This window comes from Heteronotia binoei, chromosome 1, assembly GCF_032191835.1.
Source record: "Heteronotia binoei isolate CCM8104 ecotype False Entrance Well chromosome 1, APGP_CSIRO_Hbin_v1, whole genome shotgun sequence".
Lineage (NCBI taxonomy): Eukaryota > Metazoa > Chordata > Lepidosauria > Squamata > Gekkonidae > Heteronotia > Heteronotia binoei.
In genome coordinates, this window is record NC_083223.1 from 227,677,915 (window position 1) to 227,703,767 (window position 25,853).

At 46.2% G+C, this 25,853-nt stretch overlaps 1 protein-coding gene across 2 annotated transcripts in view; it reads left to right on the plus strand.

Annotated features, from left to right (window-relative positions):
• Window positions 1-1,550: 1,550 nt before the first annotated feature.
• Window positions 1,551-25,853, plus strand: part of GTF2A1L (general transcription factor IIA subunit 1 like) — a 37,837-nt gene continuing 13,534 nt past the window's right edge. Inside the window, exons 1-7 of one of the 2 annotated variants that reach the window (XM_060248916.1) lie at window positions 1,551-1,694; window positions 3,498-3,599; window positions 5,866-5,989; window positions 10,955-11,019; window positions 16,580-16,676; window positions 22,828-23,396; window positions 24,753-25,040. In XM_060248916.1, coding sequence (XP_060104899.1) covers window positions 1,674-1,694; window positions 3,498-3,599; window positions 5,866-5,989; window positions 10,955-11,019; window positions 16,580-16,676; window positions 22,828-23,396; window positions 24,753-25,040 — 1,266 coding nt within the window. In that variant the 5' untranslated portion in view covers window positions 1,551-1,673. The remainder of the gene's footprint in view (window positions 1,695-3,497; window positions 3,600-5,865; window positions 5,990-10,954; window positions 11,020-16,579; window positions 16,677-22,827; window positions 23,397-24,752; window positions 25,041-25,853) is intronic. The other variant, XM_060248917.1, reaches the window with a different exon arrangement.

Sequence of the window (25,853 nt, forward strand, 5' to 3'; positions counted from 1 at the left end):
GGGATGTAGGTGCGTGGAGGAGGTATTTGTGAATTTCCTGCATTGTGCAGGGGGTCGGACTAGATAACACTGGAGGTCCCTACCAATTCTATGGTTATACTTCCTGTAGAAGCCATTTTATGGCGGTCCTTTAGTAGCTGTGATCACTACACAGTGTCAAGATTCCAAAGGTGCCCTCAGGCTCAAAAAGGCTGGAGACTCCTGCCTTATGCCATCTGACTGCATTGTTTTTTATAGTTTGTAAACTATGCTGAGTCTCAGTGAGACAAACAGGCTATAAATAAATGGAGTGAGAAAATAAATATTGCCCCCCATACGGCTTAGAGATGGTAAGGGAAACTATAAAGTTAACATTTCCTTTTGGCTCTCTAGTCACCTGCAATAACGCTTGAAAGCAAGGGCCATAATCCTGCACATACTTACATCAGCTAAACTGCAGACCAAACATCCAGAATTCTAGAAAAACACAGTGAAGAAGACTATGGGATTTGAACAGAAAGGAATTAGGAAGCTGGAACTGCTTCCCACCACCAATCTCCGGGGAAAGTTTCACGGGCAAGATTTTCTTTTTCTATGTGGCTTTTAAGAGGCACAGAGGCAGGGCCAGGCCCAAGTTGGCAACACTCATTGACAGCAGAAAGCAACAGCTTCACACTCCACCGTGCCCTCTGGTCAGTAGCAGCAGGGAAAAATCACTGGCCGGAGATTGAAATCCCATCACTTGTAGCCGGGAGTAAATCCCATTGAGCACAGCGGTTTACCTCTGAGTAAAGTAAACTATTTGGACTTCAGCTGCAATTCAGAGCATGCATGCTTGGGGGTAAACAGCGGGACTTGCTGTTCCTACAAAATGCACATCAGGGCTTGCTGTTAAGAGTGCACTCCTGAACCAATTTTGCACTAAACCGTTAATCCTGGTTTAACTGTCCCCACACTGACGTTCTACACTAAAATCAAAGAAACCAACTATATGATTTTACTGTAGAATGTCAGCATGGGGACAAAGTTAAACCAGGATTAAAGGTTTAGTGTGAAACTGCTAGAGAACTCAGGATCCTGAAACTCAGTGGGGTTTACTAAATCTGCATAGGAGTCGGGCTGGAGCAAAGACGCATGTAGCTGTCGCCGCCGAGGAAGGGTGGCGTCCTAAGGGTCAATTCCTCCTCACTAGACCTTTTAATCCTAGTTCAGCCCTGTCCTCAAAATGATTTTATAGAGTTGGTTTCTATGATTCTAGTGTAGACTGTCAGTTTGGGACAGGGCTGAGCCAGGTTGACAGGTGTACCGCGGATTTGTTTCAGTTTCTCTCCGTTTTAAACCGCAGCCGGAATCCAGGCAGGGTCAGAACTACTGAATTCTGCAAATTGGACGCCCTCCCCCATAGTTTGCATTCTGCCTTCTCCGTAGTACCCCACGCCCACCCCCCAGGACGTCGGGTCCGCGCTCCCCCGTGCGCGAACTCTGCACCTGCTCGGAGAATTCCCTCTGCAGCCCCTCCCCAAGGAGAAGAGCAACGGGGGGAGCAAAAGGAACGCGGCGACTTGCTCGGCAGTTGCCTCAGAAACCGCCAGGGGGAGCGCGAGCACGGGCGTTGAGCAGTGCGGTTTAAAAGCCGGCGGACGCCGCAGAAAGCAGGCGCAGCCTCGAGAGCAGGGGGTGGTGGGAGAGTCGCGATGGCTCATGGCAACCCTGTGGTGAGGGAGGGAAGCAGGCCGAGGGAGGACAGAGGAGGAGTGAGCCCAGCCTGGAGAAGGAGAGGAGGGGCGGAGGGCTTGTGGCTGACCCTTAAGAATAAGTCTCTGCACATCAGCAGGTGTTGCCACTAGATGGGGGGCACAGCGTTTGTGTGGCCCGCTCTGCGGTGGCCTTTCTGGGACCTCTGTTGTCTAGTGGCATGGCTGAGCTGAAGGTTTTGTGAAGTAACTGGGAGAGTCGCCCTTGGATGAGCTCCCAAGTCTCTCCCCCACCCCCTTCCGGTCAAATGTAAAAAGAAAGCATAGTTTGATATACTGGTGCTGCAGATAGAAAGCATTTGAGGGGGCTGTATATTTGCAGTGAGATGGATGTAAGTTCTGTGAGCAATTGCTCTGAAGCTATTTTCCTGGTCTCTTACTGGTTGAGGTGTACAATGTTAGCAAAAGCAGAAAAGAGTTAATACTTAGCAAATGTGTTATATACTTCATGAGTGTTCAGAGCACCTGCTATGTATGGTCTCTAACAATCTTGCTATTCCGCAAGCTAAATGCGGAGAGGTGGAATTTATACATGCCATTTGAAATGTTTCTCTGCTCATTCTTTTGTAGATATGCATGTGTGAAAAACTGATTTTTAAAGAAACTGTGCTTGTCCTGGATTTCTGAGTCTGTTGCATTTTGACTTACAGTGCATATGTAATTTCAGTCATAGAGGTTTCTCTGAAAGCCACCTTAGTGAGTTTGTGGTGGCCTGATGTGAAATAAAGACTTTCTACTTCAACCTCTGGTTCTTTTGCCATGCTGGCTCTAAATATCAAATGCCGTGAAAGAAGCATCTGATATGCATTTTTAATTTTGTGACAGCACAACTCAGATGCTTGCTACAGAAACGCCCTTAGCTTCTCTCAGTCAAAAGGACATCACTCTTTAGCATCAACTTTCTAGCATATTGCCAGCTTTTAATTTGTTGATGTTGCTTACAATGGAATTAAAAACAAAACTCCTGTCTAGAGCACAGTTTGAAAGCTTTTCTTATTTGAAGAGATGTTTTGTGGGCAATGGCTGTTGAAAGTAGTTGAGGATGCTTTCAGAGTAAATAATTGGAGAAAAGTCTCTTAATTTCTTTTTTAAAAAATGAGCTTTCTTATGTGCTAAGGAAGGCTCCAAAGGGTTATGTTTAAAACACATTCAGAGTAGAAACATATCTAAAATGCATTCAAAGTTGTTGAGAGAGCTGGAGACCAACACAACCACAGTTGTCTGAAAAATGGGAAAAGGTATAGTTTGTAGCACTTGCCTTGTTCTTAATATGTGTTGAACAAAGTTTGAGCCCAGCAGTATAAGCTTTCATGCACATTCTTGCAAATGAAAGCTTATACTCAGAATTAACCTTTGTTGGCCTTAAATGTGCCACTGGACTCAAACTTTGCTCAGCTGCAGACCAACATGGCTACCCACCTGAATCTATCTTAAAATGTGCATATGTCTTATATGTCTTATTATCACTACTGTTTAATGTTAAAGGTTAAAACTAACTTTTTTCTGTAGCAGTAGTGTTGTTAAAGAGGCCACTCTTCAGCCACTCTTTCAACTTCTGAGATTTCAGTAGTCCTTGTCTGACTTTTCATATGTTCACATCCCTAAAGGGTAGCAGCTTGCTTACTTTTTTTGTTTTGGTTTTTGGGAAAAGCCAACATTCTTGGGAAACAAAATTTTACTCCCACATTCTGTGTTCTCCCCCCTAAATCACAATGTTCATTCAGACCCCCTTGTAATTTTTTTTGCAATTGATATGTTGCACAGCCTAAGTTCTACAAATCAGTTATTGGCGACGTGATTGATGGCGTCCGAGATGTCTTTGCAGAAGAAGGTGTAGATGAACAGGTTCTGAAGGAGCTGAAGCGGGTTTGTAGAATGGCTGTCTGGAATGCTTGTCTGTGCTCTCTCTCTCTCTTGCACTTTACTTGCACCTTACCAGGAATGGTTAGATGCTGACATTTGCCATTGCTTTAAAGTCCTTATTTAGAGATCTCTTCTTTGTGTCACAGTGAAGGAGTCTAACAACTAGTCTCGACACACATCCGTTTCAATATGTGATAGTGAGGAGCAGAAAATTTAAAGTGCGATGTTGGCAGTTATCAGCTGCTCACCTACTTGTAGTTGAAATCCCCATACACACAATTGCAGCCCTACAGATTTTCTGTTGTTCAAGCCTTATGGGGATTATTTCCAGGAAGGGATGCTTTGCTCACTGTTAGGTGCTTTCCACTTTCAGCTGAAGGAGGTCACTGGAGACTTATGATCTATATACTAATAGCCAATAATCTTTGGATTCTTAAATCTGAGCTCTAGGTTTGCAGAAAAATGTGAAGCTTAAATATGTGTACATATTTTGTAGTTTTAAGCAATGGATTCCTTCATTCAATGTAGTTTTAAGCAATGGATTCCTTCATTCAATGCCTGTTGTTGGCAACATCAGTATTCCAAGGCTGGGTTTCAGGGGCTGGACCAGATGGCCTGTATGGCCCCTTCCAACCCTGTGACTTGATACACCCTACTTGCATGATTCAACTAGGCCTGGCCGTTGACTATTGTTCAATAGTAGCAGCCATATAAAAGTCAGTGTGGCATAGAAGTTAGAGCTTCAGAGCAGGGTTTGTGAGACCCAGATTCAAATCTTCATCTTGCTGTGAAAGCTGATTAGGTGATTTTGGACCGGTGGGGGGGGGGGGGCGGGGGATGGAGATTGCCCAGAAGTACAGCTGCTCTCCAGAAGACAGAGATCAGTTCCCCTGGAGAAAATGACTGCTTTGGAGAGTAGACCCTGCTGAGGTCGCTTCCTTCTCCAAACCTCGTGCTCCCAAGTCTCCACCCCCAATCTTCAGGAATTTCCCAATGCAGAGGTGGAAACCCACTGATCATTGTAGTTGGGAAATCTGTTGTGATTTCAGGAGTTCTCCAGGCCCTAACTGGAAGCTGGCAACCCTAGGAGAGAAGGAAGCAGGAAAAGAGAGGAGGCTATGGGAGCTCTCAGGAAAAGGAAAGAAGAAATAGCGAGGGAAGGGGAAAATGAGATGCCTCCCACAAGTCCTTGTTGGGTTCCCACTTGTGTGTCTGTACATGTATACAGAAGCAAGAGCAGCTGCTGCATCCCCCAGGTTTTGATGCTAATTATGTATCAAAACTCAGCACACTGGGGGCCTAACATTTGGGGAATTCTGGGTATGAATCTCCGAGTGTTGTAAGTTCATCAGGTACACAGGATTCCAGTTTGGATCAGGACTACAGCATGAAGGAAAGGGGCTTTTCAACCTGCCCCAACTAAAAAATGGCCTCAGGGGCAAATAACAATTTTTGATCTGCAAAATAGTGATGGTGGGGGGGAGGCTTAACAGCCCTCACATTGTGGTTGCAAGCCAGATGTAGCCCCATGCTATCTGCTAAGTAAACTTTGAAAAAACTGGGAGTTCTGTACACAGAACTGCCAACAGAGCCAGTTTGGTGTAGTGGCTAACTTTGTGGACTCTTTATCTAGGAGAACTGAGTTTGATTCCCCACTCCTCCATTTGCAGCTGCTGGAATGGCCTTGAGTCAGCCATAGTTCTTGCCAAGCCTTGGATTCAGCAGGAGCTCACAGGAGCGCAGCTCCTGAACCTTTCTGACGGTTCCCCCTCCTCCTCCCCACCTCATCCATTGAATAGTACGTACAGCTGCATAACGATCCCTGGATGAGCTCCACCACTTTTTTTTTTAAACAAAACAACCCCTGGTTCTTGCAGAACTGTCCTTGAAACGGCAGCTTCTGTGAGAGCTCTCACAGCCCCCCCTACCTCACAGGGTGTCTGTTACGGGGAAGAAGATAAAGGAGATTGTAAGCCACTCTGATTCAGAGAGAAGGGCGGGGTATAAATCTATGGTAGTCTTCTTCTATGTAGTTGTGCCCTCTCTTTGTACAAATTTAAAATTCCTTTCTTCGTGCAAAGAGCTAGTATCTTGGATCCCAACTTGGTAAGTAAATTACCAGTTAAGTAAACATGAAGCCCCTCTCTAACTTCCTGATAGGTGACACTGATAAGCCCTAGTGAGGCCCATTCAAGATAACTGAGGCAGCCAGACTTGCTGTGTACATAAAAATTAGGCAATTTATTTCCATATCTTTCTTCTCTTGCAGCGCTGGGAAACCAAAGTGATGCAATCCAAAGCGACAGAAGGCTTCTTCAGACACAGCCACCTTTCACCCCAGTTCACTCTGCATCTGCCTCAAAATTTTCCTCAAGCCCTACAAACGTCAGCAGGTCAATGGCTGGTCTTTTGCAGTGATGCTTTGGGAGCAGAGAATGATTTTAGCCTTTCTGGGATGGGGGGGAGTGTCTGGAAATGTGGGCCAGCTCTGTTCTATATTTGCACCAGCATAGGGCTGCATTTCAGGGGCAGGGCTTACTGAAGGTTGCTGCTAAGAGTTAAAAGTTGCTGCTTCTTGAAATAAAATTTGGGGTCCTATAGGGAGCCAGGGAACAAAGCCATTTGCATTAGTTGTGTAACCCAGAGTAGGACCTGAAGGGGTATCCAGTAGAGATTTTGAAATCCAAGCCTCCCAGGTCCAGTTGTAAACTAGTATGCATTGCTGGCTCTTGAATTATAAGTGCTCCCTGGATGCACCTATAATAAAGGACTTTGAATTCTCTTTTCTTAGTGAATCCTGGGAACTGTAGTTCAGTGAATGGTTGGTGGACTAATGCTCTCTTGCAATTTTTTTAGCATCCTAACAAAATTACAATTCCCAGGATTCTTTTAGGGAAGCTGTGATAGTTATGATTAGGGATGGGCATGGACCTAATTTTGTGATGAAAATTGCTGGTTCGTGAACTAGAGGTTCATGCCCATCCCTATCCATGACCCTCCACATGGTTTCTGAGGTTTGTGGGCTTTGTGGTGGGAAGGGGGTAGTAAGAAGGATAGTTGAAATGGCTTACATCCATTTCAACTTGTTAGGCTGAAATAGATACAAGCCATTTCAGTGATCCTTCTTGCTACCCCCCCCCCCCCCGCCCTGTTTCCAAGTGTTCCCTTTAAATGGGTATTGCAGACCACACATGAAGGAAATCCAAGTGGCCAAGAAGTAAGTGAACACATTGCTTGGATTTCACTTGCATGCAGTATGGCTTGCAAAAACCATTTAAAGGGAAGGTTCTCTTTAAATGGCATTTGCAAGATCTCCCCCCTCCCCTTCCATTCTACTGGCCACAGGGAGTTTTATGAAGGTTTGTTGTTCATGTGACCCCATGAACAGAGACAGACTTCAATTTTTCTAGGTCATGCTCATCCCTGATTATGATATTAAACTGCTACAAAAGAGCTATCTGTATGTGTCCATAAGAATAACCTTGGCCTTCTGGTAGTCTAATATGACAGGAGTATTAACTCCTTCAGTGCCAGTACTGTTCATTCCCTATTAGCAGAAAACAAAGACTTTCCATCCACAACCAACAGAGAAGAAAATTAATTGCGCAGTTACTCTGTTACTGGTGACTTGCATATGAAAATACCTGCTTTTTATTTTTATCTCATTCTTCTTCCAATAAATCTTGAGTAGCATCTTTGATTCTTTCTCTCTCCCATCTTTTTATCCTTACAACAATCTTGTAAAGTAGATCTGGTCCAAGATAACCCAGTGAACTTCATGACAGAGTGGAGGTTTGGACCAAGGTCTGCCTGGTCATGAGTTGACACACGGTGTTTTAGTCCAGGGGTAGGCAATTCTTGGTGTGCATGCCAGACAGTGTCATGACTGACTGTTTTGCCCAGCACACAAGGCTGGTTCGACACTCAAGTTACCAGGGCAAGCTTTTGAAGTACTGGCAGTTGCCTTCCAGATACCAGCTGAGTCCAGCAAATATTTGAGGTGCTGGCAGTACTACTTAGAATCACAGACTTGGGAGGGACCTCCGGGATTATCAACCCTTCCTGTTCTCCCTCTCATCTGTCTAAATTCACAGAATCAGCATTTCTGTCAGATGGCCATCTAGCTTCTGTTTGAAAACCTCCAAAGAAGGAGAACCCATTACCACCTGAGGACACCTTCTTCCTAGTGTGTAGTTGAAAGGATGTTCTTCCTAATGTTCAGTAGAAAACTCTTTCGATTTAAATTCAACCTGTTGGTTCTGATCCAATCTTCTGGGGCAGCAGAAAACAACTCTGTACCATCCTCTATATGACAGTCCTTCAAGTACTTAAAGATGGTTATCATATCATCTCTCAATCATCTCCTCTCCAGGCTAAACATACTGAGTTGATTCAGCCTTTTCTCATAGGCATTGGTCTCCAGATTCCTCACCATCTTTGTTGCCCTCCTCTGGACACGTTCCAGCTTGTCTGTATCCTCCTTAAATTGTGGTGCCAAAACTGAATACAATATTCTAGGTGAGGTCTAACCAGAGCAGAGTAAAGCAATAACATCACTTCACAAGATCTGGACACTATACTTCTGATGATATGGGCTGAAACCTCATTGGCCTTTTTAGCTACTGCATCACACTGCTGTCTCATGTTCAGTGCATGGTTCACTAAGACCCCTAGTGCATTTTCTCACATACTACTGCCAAGACAAGTCTCACCCATCCTATTATTATGTTTTTGATTTTTCCTACCTAAATGCAGAACTTTCTGTCCTGTATCCTGTTGCTGTCTCTTATTGTATTTGCAAGCCCTCCCAATTTAATTTCATTTGCATATTTAATAAGCATTCCCTTTATCCCTTCATCCAATCATTTATAAAGAAGTTGAACAAAAGAGGTCCCAGAACAGATTCCTGAGGCATTCCTTTTGTCACTCCTCTCTAAAAGGGTGAGGAACCATTAACAGGGACTCTGGTGCAATTTGTTGACCAGTTACAGATACACCTAACAGTAACAGAATCCAAACCACATTCTACCAACTTGTCAACAAGAATATTATGTTAAACTTTATCAACAGCTTTACTGAAATCAAGATAAATGATGTCTACAACATTCTCTTGATCCAGGAGTAAGTTTCTCAAAAAAGAGATAAGGTTAGTCAGACATGACTTGTTCTTGAGAGACCCATGCTGGCTCTTAGTGATCATAGCCATCCTTTCCAAATGCTCAAGAACCGTTTGATGATTTGTTCTAAACTTTTCCAGGTATAGACATCAAGCTGACAGGTTGGTAGTTATCTGGGTCCTCCCCCCCCCTTCTTTCCCCCATCTCCAATCTTTTGGCACTTCCAAGAATTCTCAAAAATAATGAACAGAGGCTCAGAAATTGTATCCATGAGGGTTTTTTTTTAGTACCCTTGGATGCAGTTCATCTGATCCGGAGGACTTTGTTTCATTGAAAGAAACTAGATGTTTATGTACTACCCCTGTACTGATCCTAGGCTGCATCTCCCCTCCCTCATCATGGGTTCTCTTTTTGCCATGTTGAGCACCATTTCCTTCTCAAGAGAAGACTGAGGAAAAGTAGGAATGAGCAGTTCTGTACTCTTTTCATTACCTGTTACAATTTCACTTTCCTGTCCCCCTACCATATCCTTCCTCCTTTCTTACTTTGATCATAACAAAATAACCAGGTGTTGTTTTTAGCATCTCTTGCTAACCCAGGGGTGGTCAAACCTGCTTAATGTAAGAGCTACATAGAATGTCAGATGTTTGAGAGCTATGAGATATGAATGTCAGATTTTTGAGAGCTGCAGGACAAGAAAGGTAGGCAGGCAAATAGGGGGAGTGAGGAGAGGTGGAAATAAAGCAACTTGAAGGATGCATTTAAAGTTAAAGTTTGTCCCTTTAAAACAAGTTGTACCCCTCAATCCTAATATTTGAATTGTGAATGTCATCCCATCAAATTTCAGCAATGCTTATTAGGTCATAGTCCCCTTCCTGTATTAGGACTTCTAGTTCTTCCTGCTTGTTTCCCATACTCTGCACATTAGTGTAGAGACATGGGAATCCATGGTTTATGTGCCCTGAGGTTTTCGTTTCTGTATGTATTTGCAAGTTAATGTTTCCTGCTAACATATGTGCCATTTCCTGCAAATCTTTAGTCTTCTTATCTCCAGTTATTGGGATCATACTAGGCTTTGAATTTTTGTCTCAGTCCCACATAGGATTTAGTTTAAAGCCCTCCTTATTAGGTTTGCAAGGCTCTTACCAAACACAGTTTTTCATACCCTTGTGGGGTGCAATCCATCTTCTGATAGAAGAGCATCTTGGAAGCATAAGCCATGGTCCAAAAAACAAAACCTTTCCTGATTACATCATCTATGTAGCCAGTAATTTATCTACAGTATTTGTTTTCTTCCTGAGCCACGGCCTTTGATAGGAAGAAAAAACAAAAACACAACCTCTGCTCCCAGGTCCTTCACCTTTTTTACCCAGAGCCACATAGTCTCTCTTAATACATTCTGGGCTGTGCTGGACAGTATAATTTATTCCACATGGATGAGCAAGAAGGGATAATAATCTTGCTGAGTCTTCCTACCCTTTCTGTCACATCCTGGATAAGTGTACCTGATAGACAGAACACTTCTTGAGACAAGTCCAGATGACACACTTTAGCCTCTACCCTTCTCTGTAGGGCTTGGGCTTGGCTTGCTTCCAGTGTAGCTAGCTAAGTACAATCCCTCTCCCCCCCCTCCATCTGTTTGTTAGCATACCATCTTCACAGATAAACATTGAGTCCCCTCCCCCCAGCTCTTGCCTACTCTGTTCTAGTCTACAAGTAATGCACATATGATTAAAGAGTTGTTGGAAAAGGCAGTGTCTGGTGTACAAAGAAGAAGAGGAGAAGGGTGCAGCAAGAAGACAATAAAGGATAGTGAGGTCAACGTCTTCCTCCTTGTCTGGTTCCAGATGGCTACTCTCAGGACAATTTCCCCCTTCTTCTCAGAAGTGCCACACTCTCAGTCTTACCCTCTCTCAGCTAGAGATGTAGTTAGGAACCTATCTCTGACTCTCCTCTTTCCTGTAAAGTATGTTAATTCATAAATAAATGTTTATATACTCTTTAATCAGGTTGTGCACTGTTATTGTGTTAATTATCCTGCCAACAAAAATACATCAAGAGAAAATTTACTTGAGCTGTTGTCTTGCTTCAAAAGTCATGTCTCCAATAGCGACCAATCTTGTCTCTTGATTTTTTTCAGTGCCAAATAGGCACCTATGGACAATGAGGCAATTGGCATCTAAGATCTGTATTGATTTTCCTGACAGGAGTACAGAAGTACATTTAATGATATTTGTTTAGGTGTGGCTGCTGGCAGAGGTATTCGACAGGTTACTACAACTACCACCACCACTACAGCGGAACTGGTACGTATGTGCAATATTGCCTTATAATTTTTGTGTCATATATTGCAAAAACAAAACAACAAAAAACTCAGGCATCATTAGCAACTTTTTTGTCAGCTCAGCCATTTTCAGTATTAATACCTCTGCAAAACAGCAGTTATAATCAAGAAACAAACACTGTTAACACTAGTAATAGTAAAGACAGCATGGTGGGCAGTTTGTAAAAGAGTTTAACATCTGATCTGGTAGAGTGGCCTTTATGATACTTTGGCTGAACTCCCATTTAGTTTATTAAAATATTTGTATAAAAATCTGGGAGCTAAATTATAATTGTACAAGAAAGAGTAAATCTGGTTCTTCTTTTACCACATGGGGCCCTAACAGGACTCTGATTTACAGGGAGAGGTATCTAGAAGGCCTTGGAGAATGAAAATCTCTTTTACCTTGGTACCTAAAACTTGTAAAATCATTGCCAGGAAAGCTTCTGTAGGAAGGGAGTTCCAGAGCTTAGATGCCTCTATGGAAAAGCCTCTGGCTCTGGTGGTCAGTCAGAGCCAAACCCAGATGCACTCTGGTTCTGTGTCAGGTGCTCCTTGAAATTTAAAAAGCTTTATTTTCAGGTGCATGGGGCTGATTCAGGTGAAGGAGTTTTTAAACCTTTCTTTCCTGCACCATTTTGCAACCCAAAGTGGCCCTGAGGAGCTACTCTTTTCCTCATTGGAACGATCATGTGGGGACTGAAATTTTGGGGGGACACATCACCTCTCTAGGACTGTTTCAAGTCTGTGAACAGTGCTGGGTGGGGGGGGGGACAAGCTCCCTCTCCCCATATGCCTTTTCCTCAGTCTTGTTCAACTGCCATGTGCCTGAAAATTAAATTCTAAAAATATCACTGGGATCTTTGAACACAGAACTCCAGCACACATATGGCTGGCTCTGTACAAAGCCAGGCTTCTGACAAAGACCTTATACAGGAAGAAGTTCTACCAGGTCCCAGAGAGTGAAAAGCCTGATAGGCAGTAACCCTTGCTTTATGTTTACTGACAGTCTTGCGGCAGTCAGTTGAGCTTCATTTTGTGTAAGCCTTTTTAGAATTATACAGTTAGGGTGCTGTCAGACGTACCATTAGTGGTGACACAGCTCCGTCTCGCTGACGGATTAAATGTGTTCGTTCAGACATCCACACCTGGCAATCGAGCGTCATCCAGGGTCATCCCGGCTTGCTACGCCTCAATGGCGCATTAATTTGACAGCACAGAAAGTCCGGTCCTTTTTCAAAAAAGCTGCACAAGATTGGCTTTCTCCTGTTTGGACAGCTCATGCACGATACTGCCTCTCACCTTTTAAAAAAAAAAAAAGCCCCAGCAGACATGCGCATTGCCAGATCATCTGGGAATCTGCGGTGACGCTTCTGCTTCTCCAATCAACACAGGATCGGAGGGGGAAAATGTTACCCCACTATTTAGAACAGGAAAAAAAATATCTTTTTTTCAATGTGGAGGATTTCTGGAAACTCCCCCCCCCTCTGAAGTAACATTTGATTTCCCACCTCCAAACAGTTGGGCGCATGTTCAATGGACCCCCCCCCTCCCAGAAATCACCACCTGATCACGCATGTTCCAAGAAATGAGCGTGATAGTATTGGATGTCTGAATGCTCAACAACAGAATGAGTCGCATTCTTGGATGCTCGTCTGAATGGCTCTGCATCGAATTAATATTCAGCTGTTCAGATTTGAGCGCTACACACACGCTTTTAATGTGACGTGTGACCGCACCCTTAGTGTCTCTTTTTGGACAGCATCTCCATGGAGTTATAGAATACATGAAGCTTCGTGCATACCCTCCATACTTTGCACGTACTTACATGCCTGCAAGCTTCACTCCTGACCTATCCCTATTAATTATATATTCTGAAGAGATTCTGTACATTATATCTACTGAGTTGGGATTCATTTTTGAATTTCATGCTTTTATGTGGGTGATAGAGGTGCTTATTGTGTTAGAAAAGTTGACTCCACTCCCCCAACTTTCTTAATATTGTGGATATAAACTACTTGCAACATTGCTAATGATCAAGAGAGTCCACACTTCTATCTTATTTGTTGTGGGGTGGGGTGCCATTTACAGTTTCTTAACCTTCAACCTAATACATTATATGACATCAGTACTGGGCATGTCAAGGCCATCTAAGCCTGGCCAAAATGAGTGATACTTGGGCAGATGCATGATTCTTTCACTGAGCTGGCTTGACATTTTTATTAGTGTATTGGAAGTGTAACTCGGGATATACGTTTGATGGCTGCTGTTCAGTAACTGAAGGACTCTTTCAAGGTCCTGTAAAGGACAGAAGGGTACGCATGGGGCTGCAGGTATTCCATCATTCCAAAGCCAAGCTGCACAAGTGTTATTGGGAGTGGGGTAGTATTTGACAACTGAAAAAAATGTCAGTTTGTGCTTGAAATCCCCTGTGGAGCAGCTGTTGGCTCCACTGTGAAACTTACATGTAGCAGCATAAGTAATACAGTTTGTACAACAAGAAGCAACAGCAATTCTGTGAAGTAGATCGCAGATGCAAAAACAGTAGCTGGAGAGTTTTAATTGGCTTCTCCCTATCTTCTTTGCTCACAAAAAAGAACAAAACAGTGTGCATCTGGGAGGAACAAAACTCCTGTAAAATGTGTGCAATGCAAAGTCTTTGTGTTCTTCCCCAACAAACATGAGGACTTGTAATGTGTAGATGGAACCTGAGAGATATTGCCTTTATTAGTATTTTGTTTCTCCTTTTCTAGCAGCACAGAGGCAGAATGTATTGTTAGTATGCCTCATAGTCGAAATATAAATGATACTGTACATGTGTTCCATCAAGTATTGCCCAACTGTCCTTTAACATGTAGCCATGACTCCACTTGTTCATCTTCCTGGCAGAGTTCCACATGTTTGTGCTGTTCACTTGATAACCTGAATGTCTGACAGAATCATAACCAGCTGAACATGTGGATGTGATGCTTACATGCTATTGTTTCTTCAACCACTTTCATAGCACAGTTGTAAAACCTGTGGCCAGGAAACATGGAATGAAAATGAGAAGGTTTTTATACTCTACTTTTCTCTACCTTAAGGAGTCTCAAAGAGGCTTACAATCACCCAGTGCTGGCCAGAGGGCGCATAGCGACCCAGGCAGGCTTCCTGCCTGCCACCACCCCCACCTGCCTTTTGCAGTGCCGCACTGCATGACAGGGCTTGGCTCCGCCCCTGCCACCACTTGCCCCTCCCTTCCCCAGCACAGTGCCGCGCCATGCTCCGTCCCTTCCTCCGCCTGCGTGATCAGAGGAGTGACAAGGCTCGGAGTCAGCCCTACCCATTTCGCCAGGGCCCTGGCTGATTCTAAGTTGTTTGAAGAACAGGCTGGAGGGGGAGTTTCACCCCTCCCTCACTTCCGGAAGTGAGGGGGGAGAAGCCACCTTCAGCGCATCTTCAAATAACTTAGAATCAACCTGGGCCCTGTTGAAGCGGCCCAAGCCTCATCACGGTGCCCCTCTGATCGTGCAGAGGGGGCAGGCAATGAGACTTGGCTCTACCTGCTTCGACAGGGCCCGGGCTGATTCTAAGTTATTTGAAGAGTGGTCTGAAGGAGGCTTCTCTGCCCCTGACTTCCGGAAGTGAGGGAGGGGCGAAACTCCACCTCCAGCCTGCTCTTCAAACAACTGAGAATCAGCTTGGGCCCTGTTGAAGAGGTTAGGGCCGACTGCGACCCTTGTCGCTCCTCTGATTGGGCAGGGGGATGTAGCCTGGCGCATGCTGTGCTAGGGAAGGGAGGGGGCGGACGGTGGCGGTGGGGGGGAGAAACAAACAGGCAATTGCCTTGGGTGCGGGGGGAGCCTGATTTGGTGTCCCCCTTCCCAGTGCTCTAGGCAATTGCCTAGTTTGCCTAGTGGGTGACTCGGTCCTTCAATCACCTTCCCTTTTTCTCTCCACAACAGGCACCTTGTGAGGTAGGTGGGGCTGAGAGAGTTCTGAGAGCTGTGATTGGCCCGAGGTCACCCAGCAGGCTTCATGTGCAGAAGTGGGGAAATCAAACCTCGTTCTACAGATTAGAATCCGCTGTTCTTAACCACTACACCATGCTGGCTCTCACCTAACAACTACACTACAATGGAATGGTAGCACATGTGACTGCAGCAGTGATACACAGCAGTGCAGGGTCAGAAACTAATGGAATCCCAAGCACTCAAACTCTCATTCGAAGTCACAGTTTGGCTCTTAGATTTTGATTTTGTCCTTCCACCAAGGAGCTCAGGGCAACATTCCATCAGCATATGCTTGCTAGTAAGACTTCAGGCTGGAATCTAATGCACATGATCTATGACAGTTCCTGACAGCTTCCCTTAGCAGGTGTAGACCGGTTCTGTCCAGAGGTGCTTATGCAGAATGACTCAGCACTGTGCACTGATTGGTGCTTGTATATATCTAGGTGTATATAACTGAGAAGAGCTTGTACAGTGTATTCTCTGCTCACGAATGTATTGTCTGGCGAAGTACTTTCACTAGTGTATACCAGAACAACTATAACTTGTAAATCTGTAAATAAATGTATATAGTTAGCACAAGTCAGTGTGCTGTACATTCTTAAGCCTCACAAACAGAATCCAGAGCATACCAGCGAATATGCCAACACATTCATGGGTCTCATTTCCTCCATTTATCCTGACAACCACATTAGGATGCATATTAGGCTAAGTGAAAATGATTAGCCCAGTTCTCTTCTGATACTGTAGCTCAGGGGTGTCAAGCATACAGTCCATGGGATGGAACCAGCCTGTCCTGGGCTTTTATTCAGCCCGTGAGCCACTGGTCATTACCTTTATTGCCAGCTGACAGTCTATGCATTATGTTCTTATTTACTGTCCCAGTGCTAATGAGTAATGGGCAGTAGAAAAGGGAGGTTGGGCATCAGGAAGATAATGTAAGGAAATACTGTAAGAGTATTAATGTTTTAGCATGTTTGTATTTTGAGTAAAAATAATATTGTTAATTGGGTTTGCCCTGTGTCCTTTATAAAATTTATATCTCCCATACCTGGCATATATTATGGCACACATGGCCCAGTCCAACAAAGTGACATTTATGTTAGATCTGGTCCTTGTAACAAATGAATTTGACACCTATTACAGCATTCTGGATCTAGTCAGATATACTCCATTTTGCAGAATTGCAGGATGTAGATTCAATGTTCAAAGTGATTTGGACACATTATCCTTGTAATCTTTGTAGTAGCCCTATGAGGTGAACTAGTATTACCCCTTATTGCTAGTGAGAGAATGCCAGTGCAATCCTATGCAGGGTTAGCGCAGTGAAATGCATAGGATCGCACTGTATTCCGTTATGGAATTGATACAGACAACAGTGTGAGGGAGGCAACCTTGTGAGTTCATGGCTGAGATGAGACAACCTTCCAAATTACAGCTCACTTTTTGGGGTGCTGAGCTATATCAACCTCCCCCAGGTTTTTTAAAAGTGCAAATTACATATGGCTGTTGGCATATAAATGAATGTTCTTCATGGGTCTCTGGTCATTCTAGGCCTCTTCCAGGGCTGGCGGTGCAATTCTGACACTTCCTTCAGGACTTTCTTATCCTATCCAGATCCCTGCTGGAGTGACTCTGCAGACAGCATCGGGTAAGGGCAATGTAGTTTATGCAGCAGAGGTCTGACTCAGATGATGTTAAATTGGGAGGGGTAGCAAATACGGCACTACTATGTATGAAAAGGATCTAGGAGTCTTAGTAGACCATACATTGAACATGAGTCTGCAGTGTGATGTGGTAGCTAAAAAAGCAAATTTGACTATATCAATAGAAGCATAGTGTCAAGATGATGCAAAGTGATGGTATCGCTTTACTTTGCTCTGGTTAGACCTCACCTAGAATATTGTGTTCAGTTTTCGGCACAGCAATTTAAGAAGGGCATAAACAAGGTGGAACTTGTTGAGAGGAGGACAATGAAGATGGTGAGGGTCTGGAGACCAAGTCCTATGAGGAAAGGTTGAAGGAGCTGGGTATGTTTAGCCTGGAGAGGAGATGACTGAGAGGTGATATGATCACCATCTTCAAGTACTCGAAGGGCTGTCATACAGAGGATGGTGAGTAGTTGTTTTCTGTTGCCCCAGGAAGTCATACCAGAGCCAATGGATTGAAATTAAATCAGAAGAGTTTCTAGCTAAACAATAGGAAGAACTTCCTGACAGAGTGTGTAATGTACTCAGTGACGAGACGTGTTGAAGGCAACATACTTTATTAGCAGGTACATCACAAGAGAGAGAATGGCGGGCCGGGTCCCGATTATATACATGCCCCGGAACAACCCTCTGTGAGGCCAGGTCCAATCCTGGTCAGTTAAACTTCCCGCCACAGATCTTGATTGGCGGTGCGTATTAGCAAGCTACATCCGGGGACCAGTGGGGTTCCACTGGTCGCCTCTGTAGCGTGCGCTGTGCTGTACATAGGGATTAGAATGCAGGACATAACACTCCTCCCCCCCCTAGTTCAGGACACATAGTCTGTCAAGTACGCCGGTGCCCGGCGTTACCTGGTCGACCTCCTTGGGGTTGCTCGGGGAGTTGGTGCTGCGGCTGGCGGGGCGGAGGTTTCCCCTTGTTGAGGTGTTGCCGGACACTGACTGGCTGTCGCTTGTTGCTCATCTGGAGTCTCTTCTCTGGTGGGGTTGCTTCCGCCGCTGTGGTGCTCTTCCGCCTGTGCAGTTGGTGCGGCCGGCATGGGCAGGGTATTTTCTGGGGGTGTTGCTGTCAGTTCTTCCCCGCTTCCCCCGCCCCCCGTGGCGGTCGGTTCCTCTGGCAAAGTGCGGCGGCGCAACTGATCGATATGCCTCCTGAGAACCTGGCCCCCCTCTGTCGAGACCTCGTATGAGGGGGACCCGGTCACGTGCAGCACCCGGGCGGCTAACCACTCCGGGCCGCTTGCGAAGTTCTTAGTGTACACCGGGTCCGCTGGGAACAACCCCCTGGCGGCTTCCCTGGTTTCGGGGGAACTGCGGAGGTCAGTGGCCCGGTCGGGATGTAGCCTATCTAACCTCATGATCAGTTTCCTCCCCATTAGTAATTTGGCAGGGCTTGACCCAGTGATGGGGTTCGGGGTGATTCGGTTGTCAAATAGGAAGGCTGCCAGGCGGTGGTCCCAGTCGCCCTGTACAATACGCCCCAGGGCCTCTTTGGTGGTGCGCACCATGCGCTCAGCCTGGCCGTTGGTGGCCGGATGGAAGGGGGCAGACCTAATGTGTTGAATGAGATATCTATTCAAGAAATCCCGGAATTCCCGGGAGGTGAAAGCGGTCCCATTGTCCGTGACCAGGGTATCGGGGATTCCGTGTGTGCAAAAAACCCTTCGCAAGGCTCGGACCGCTGCTGCTGTGGAGGTGGAAGCTACGGGGATCACCTCTAACCACTTGGTGTATGCATCGACCAAGATGAAGAATATCTGGCCCTGGTATGGTCCTGCAAAATCTAAGTGAAGCTGGGACCACGGCCTCCTGTTGGACTCCCAGTGGTGGACGGGGGCGCTAGGCGGATCGGGCCGGGACTCTTGGCAGGGTTGGCACCTTCTCACCCACCCCTCTATCTTGTCATCCATACCCGGCGACCATACGTAACTGCGTGCCAGGGCCTTCATCTGCACTATCTCCGGGTGTGTTTTGTGTAAAGCCTTTAACACTTGCTTCCGCAGTGTGGGGGGGGACCACCACCCTACTACCCCAGAGTATGCACCCCTTGTGTGTGGACAGCTCGTCTCTGCATGATGCGAACGCCCTGAATTCTGGGTCCAGATTGCCCTCGGGCCATCCCCTTCCCACCCAGTCCAAAACACATGCGAGTATACGGTCCCTCCCCGTGGCCCGAGCCACCTCAGCGTCTTGGAGGGGCCGCTCGGGCAGAGTCTCCATAAGCATCACATGGTGGGCAGGGGCGGGATCTGGGTCTGTCGAGGGTAATGGCAGGCGGCTGAGGGCGTCAGTGTGTCCCATGGCCTTGCCCGGGCGGTGAACCAGGGCGTATGTACACGAGTTTAGGAACTGGTTCCACCTCAGGACTCGCTGTGATACAATTTGCAGGGTCTGGCAGTCTGGGGCAAGGAGGCCCAGGAGCAGCTTGTGATCTGTGGTGACCGTGAAGTGCCTACCATACAGGTGGTCATTGAATTTATGCACACCCGCCACAATCGCCAAGGCCTCCTTGTCGATCTGAGCATAGTTGTGCTCTGCAGGGGTCAGGGTCCTTGAATAATATGCCACAGGAACCTCCCTCCCATCTGGAAGTTGGTGCCCCAGGACTGCGCCCACCCCGTACGGGGAAGCATCGCATGTCAAAATCAATGGTAGGGCTTCATCAAAATGGTGGAACACCGCATTGGAAACAAGGAGGTCCTTGACTGCCTGAAAAGCGGCGGCCTGCTGCTTCCCCCAGACCCACAGGGCGTGTTTATCGAGCAGCCTGTGGAGGGGTTCCGCGATGGCCGCTTTGTGGGGCAAAAATGAATGGTAAAAATTTAATAATCCCAAGAAACTTTGTAGCTCCGCCTTGCACGTGGGGGCGTGGACTATTGCCCTGGTCTTGTCCTGTGTCGGGTGGATTCCCTCGGCGTCTACCGCAAACCCCAAGAACTCCACCCTTGGCACCCCTAGTGAACACTTTTCATTTTTTACTTTCAGGCCGCTGTCTGGAAGCGGCGGAGCACCTCTCTCAGGCGGCTGCTGAACTCCTCCGCATCTGGGGCCGTGATCAGAACGTCGTCAAAGAACGGTTGTACTCCGGGGATCCCTTTGAGAAGAGAGTCCATTATGCTCTGAAAGATCCCCGGAGCTACACTAACCCCAAATTGCAACTGCCGCACCCGAAAAGCTCCCCTGTGTGTCACAATAGTTTGAGCCTCTGCTGTCTTGGCGTCTACCGGGAGTTGCTGGTATACCTGGGCCAGGTCTAGTTTCCCAAAAACCTTGGAACCCGCTAGGGCCGCCAGGACGTGGCTGACCACTGGGACGGGGTATGGGTTGTCCTGTAGCGCTTTATTGATAGTGCACTTGTAGTCAGCGCATCTTCGCACATCCCCGTTCAACTTCACTGGGGTGACTATGGGTGTTTCCCAGGCAGCATAGGATACCGGTTCCAGCACTCCCTGGGCCATGAGTCGGTCCAGCTCCGCTTCTATTTTAGGTTTTAGAGCTAACGGAACTCGCCTGGCCTTCAGTCTTATCGGTCTAACGAGGGGATCGAGAGGTAAGGTGATGAACAGCCCTTTGTAACTCCCCAGGGTCCCATCAAAAACTTCGGGGAATTCCTGGCACACGTTCTCGAAGTTATTCGTTTGCATCTGCTGCACCCCCACTAATCGAATATCTAGCAGTCTATACCAGGCCATCCCCAGTAATGTGGTGAGCTGGCGCTTAACCACTAGAATGTCCAGTGGCCCCCTGAAGTTCTTCCTCTCTACCTGTACCGTGGCCCAGCCCAAAATGTGCACGGGGTTTTTCTGAAAGTCCCGCAGTATAAAAACAGCCGGTCTCATTTGGAGCCGATGACGGGGGGCACAGTTTTCTTTGGGTCTCCTCCGAAATTATAGATATGAAGGAGCCCGAATCCACCTCCATTTTGCATGGAGCGCCCTCGATTAGGACCGACAGTCTAACTTTGTCAGGGGCGGTGAGGGGGAAGTTCATTACCTGCAGGCTGGTCGATGCCGTTGTGTGAGTATCGGTCGAGTCATGGTGAGCGGCCTGGCGTCTGCGAGTTGCCTTAGCCCGGCAAGCCTGCGCTATGTGGTCCACCTTTCCGCAGTTCCTGCAGTCCATGTTGTGATAGGGGCAGTCCCGTCTCTCGTGGGGGTTGCTACAGCTGGCACACTTGCTGTTGGTCGGTCTCTGGCTCGTTGCCGCGTGGGGGCTCTTGGGCCCATTCCTTGTTGGCGGTGGAGCTGGAAGGCCTCTTCGTCCTCTGGGTCACCGGGCGCCATCTCTTCCTGGTGGACTTCTCCTCGCGGGTTGTTGTATGCTTTGGTGGTTCTTTCAAACGCGGTTGCTTCGTTGAAAGCTTGTTGAAAGGTGAGCTCCTCCTTTGCGAAGAGCTTTTGCTGCAGCCTTTCGTCTTGGAGGCCCCATACGAATCGATCTCTCAAGGCTTCCTCCCGCTTGTCGAAACTGCAGTTCCCTGTGATCTGGCGGAGAGCGGCCAGGTAGACGGCAGTCGTTTTTCCGGGCCCTTGATCTCTCTTGTGGAAGAGGAATCGGCGCACGATGATGGATGGCTGGGGCAAGAAATGCCCAGTGAGGAGTCTGACGATCTCCCCGTACGTTCTCTCGTGAGCTTCGCAGGGGCCGAGAGACCTCTGGCGATCTCGAAGGTGGCCTCCCTGCAGACGCTCAGGAGTATGTCCCTCATGTGGCTGTCGTCGGTAATCATGTTTGCGCGTAGGTAGCATTCGGCCCGCTCCATTTAGGTCTCCCACCTCTCGGGGTTGGCGGGGTCGAACTCAGCAAGATGGCCCGTCGTTACACTCAGGTTCGCCATGGCGGCGGCGGGCGCTTCTGTCTCTTGCGGCTCTGTGCCTTCCTCATCTCCAGCTAGGTCAGTGACTTCCCACTTGGGGAGTCCTCCTAGCTAGATCCCATCCTTGTCGCCAGTGTAATGTACTCAGTGATGAGACGTGTTGAAGGCAACATACTTTATTAGCGGGGACATCACAAGAGAGAGAATGGTAGGCCGGGTGCCGATTATATACATGCCCCGGAACAACCCTCCGTGAGGCCAGGTCCAATCCTGGTCAGTTAAACTTCCCGCCACAGATCTTGATTGGCGGTGCATATTAGCGAGCTACATCCGGGGACCAGTGGGGTTCCACTGGTTGCCTCTGTAGCGTGCGCTGTGCTGTACATAGGGATTAGAATGCAGGACATAACAGAGTGGTTCCTCAGCGGAACAGGCTTCCTTGGAAGGTGGTGGGCTCTCCTTCTCTGGAGGTTTTTAAACAGAGGCTAGGCGGTCATGTGACAGCAATGCTGATTCTGTGAACTTAGGCAGATTATGAGAAGGAGGACAGGAAGGGTTGCATCAGTGCTTAGCTCTTGTGGCCTCTTCTTACATGCCCAGGAAAATGTGGATCACCACTTTGGGGTCAGGAAGCAATTTTCTCGAGGCCAGTTTGGTCAGGGATACTGGAGGTTTTTTGCCATCGTCTGGGCATGGAGCAGGGATCACTAGGGATTTGAAGGGGGAGGCATTTGTGAATTTCCTCTGTTAGGGGGTTAGACTAGATGATCCTGGAGATCCCTTCCAACTCTGATTCTTTGAGTCTAAGCTACTGAGCCACACCAAGCAGAAGCATGGGTAGAGAATTCTCCTTGTGTGCTTTGAAAAGGTAGTCGGTGGCCTTGAGGATGCATGAGGAAGTACTGATTTTTGGGTTTGGGAGACACATACACAAACACCAATTTCTAAATGAGTTTAAGTAACAGAAGAGACGCACAAGATTTTATTTATGAACAGTTGCTCCAGGAGAACAGCAGCTTAGTGCTTGAAATGCATTGGGCTAACTAATTAATATATGCACACTTCTTGTTCATAAACTGTCTCATTATGCCTTTTTGAGATCATCTCCTAGCTTTTTTTACTTCTCTCAGGTTCAAGATTAAACTGGATAGAGCTTGGCTGAAGTGAAGAGGCCAAGTGTTGGTTTAATCTTAAATGGGCCAATGGAGGGAGCTCACCTGCCTTCTGCAGCCCTGATTGGCCTCTTAGTCTTTACTTACAGTTTCTTGTGTCTTTCAGGGCAGTTATATAAAGTCAACATGCCTATGGTGGTCACCCAAGCTCCAGGAGGTGGGACTGTCCTCCAGAATCCTGTTCAGCAGATACTCCAACAACTTGGGCAACAGCCCTCGCAACCACAGACCACTGCTGCTGATGCTTCCCAGGTGAACACCTTATCAGTTCAAGTATCTGGGAATGAAAGCCTGCAGGTTCAGAAGCCCATTGCTCCTCAACAAATAGGGCCAGAAGAGAATACCTTGCCCAGTTCTGCTGTTTTGCAGGATGCTACTGAGCATCAAGAAGAAGTCATGGGCAATGGGATGAGCCAGGAACCTTCTAGCTTTTTGGAGACTCCCCAGAATATTGATCTCCAAGCAGCTGTCCCTGTTTCAAAGTCATCAGAAGCAGACTCTGCTGGAGTAGCTGCAGAAATGGCACCCAGTGACTATTCCAAGGAGGGAGAAATGCCTATGAATCCAGACCGCCCATTGGACGCTGATGATATCATTGAGCTGATAATTATGGGCAATGAATTGGATGACAGTGTCCTCCTACGAGATGAAGCCACACTTTCTTTTGCTGAAGAGGTAATTTCAGCATGTGTATTCTGTTTATTTTATTTTTTTAAATTTTCTTTTCCCCAATTCCCTTAGTAGGATCTTCCTCTTGGGTTATCTGCCTGAATACAGTGCTGCTGGGAAGCAGGGGTTTCTTTTTTTGCTTCCCCACATCATTGTCATGCATTTGTGCATCTCTGAGGTTTTCCATAGCTTTTCTCCGGTCTTTCTCAAACCTACTTTGCTCTGATTTTTTAAAGGAAAGATCACGGTAAAGTCTTGATGGCTCCTATGTGGATGGTTACATTTGGATATTCTGGCTCATGTGGCAACCATTTTCCCTGATCTTGTCCCTGTGGCAACCATTTCCTCCCCCTGCCACTGAGGGGCTTTTATTATTTTTAAATCAGCAATATTATTATATCATTGTACCACTGTAATTATGGGTGTAGCAGGTTCTCTGAATTCATAGCTTTCATTTTAAAAAGTAAAAAAGTGGAAATAGAAGGAAAAAGGCAGATCTTCACAACAGAAGAGGCTACAGATTTTAAAAATGAAAGCTGGAAATTTAGAGAACCTGCTATAACTATCATTACAACAGTAGATTGATATATTTTTGTTCTGATTTTATTTTAAATTGCTCGCCTAAAGCTCTTGTGATGAGGGGGTGGTCACTTCTCAGGATTTGGAGCAGGGAAACTATGGGAAACCCTGCCATGTGGAGGTCCTATTACTATGTTCTTTATTTGCAGCTTCACTAGCAGTGGAGTAACCACAAGAGATCCCATCATCGTGTGGAAAATGTGTTTGGGACACCTTAGACACATAACTTTAAAAACACTGTAAAATCTAGCAAACTTGAAATCAGCAAACCACATCAGCTGATCATCATCAACAAATTATGTGGAGCTAGAGCAAATTCTGGAAACTAGAACAGATGCGTCCCTCCCAGTATTGATATTTGTGGTGGTCATGCCTTATCAGTAGAGCAATGAAATAGTGTCACCAACTGATGGTAGGAGGTTCTGCACACTTGGGCTGACTACCCAAGTATGCATGAAAATATAAGCCCATAAATGTCTTTAAAATATCCCTTCCAAATGGCCTGATGAGGGTTAAGCATGTCCATTGTCTTGAAATGTTGAGAGACTGGATCTGTGAGTAGGATCCTTGTAGGTCTGGTTCTCAGGTTTAGCACTGGAAGGTTAATGTGGACAAGCATTGGAGTGCATCAGGTTTGTGAATAAGTTTTTGTTGGAACTGGTCTTAAAAGTCTCCCAGTGGGTGGAAGGATGCAGCACAGAAATGACTTGTTGTAGAATCTTGGTAGGAAGAAACTATATTGTGTTTGCCAGGTCTTGCAAATTTATCCATTTCCCCTTCAAGCTGAATAGCAGCATTCAGTTGGAGTCCAGTCTGAGGACTCAAAAGGACATCACCAGTGACCTTGAGGAGATCATTCAGTTGGACGGAACAAGTGATGTTTCTCCTAAGACAGAACTAGAAAGCCCTAGAGATGGGGAAGATGAAGAGATCATTGGCATCGTGGATGCAGAAGAGCTGAAAGTTCTGGATGAGGAAGAGGAAGAAGAAGTTGAAAACAGCACCTCAGACAATCCATCCCTTAGCAGCACAAGTGACACTGATGAACGGTCTGTTGACATCATTGAGGAGGTAAAGGTTTTGATCCTGTTGAAAATGACGATGTCTTCATGTTTGTTGATTAAGCCTTCAGAACTCAAATTTGTAATCTGCCTTGTCATTTCTTTTGTTATTCATATGTGTAGCTTACTGGCCTCTGAAGACTTCAGTTCAGGCTGGTATTAGTGAGCATAAACCAGTCACAGTTACAAACATTTAGCTTCCATTGACATCAGCAGGAATTGAACATGTACTCTTTGAACTTCCTGTTGAATTTAACAGGTCTCTGAATTGTGTGATTTCCCCCCTCAATTTTATGCAATATTAGAAAGTTTCCAGTTTATTTCTATTATATTTTTCACTTGCCCATTGTTTAAGGACCTCTGGGTGGTGTACATGGTCCTCCCTGCACCTATTTTATTTCTTTAGAATAAACTTGTGACATAGGCTAGACTGAGAGTGAGAGACTGGTCACATATCATCCTGTGAACTTCATGATAGTGTGGGGATTTGAGCCCAGATCTCCCTGGCTGTAGTCTAATACTATAACTGGTATCATACTACCTCTGATGAGAGTTCAGATATTGCTTCACAGTTTACCAAAGATACCCCGTAGTCTCTGCTCCTGGATCAGTTCAGCTAGACTTGGATTAGTAGTGAATTTAGTTGAGTGTCTTAACCAGGTCACTAGTTCTTTCTGAATATTCTAAGCATGCATAATAAATACTTCTACTGAATGCACTTGGGGCATGATCCTGGTTCCCTCTCTTGTGTATGGGTTTAGAAAATCTGAAAGGGATTACCATGTTTCACCTTGTATGTAAAATTGTATGCAAAATGCTTTTC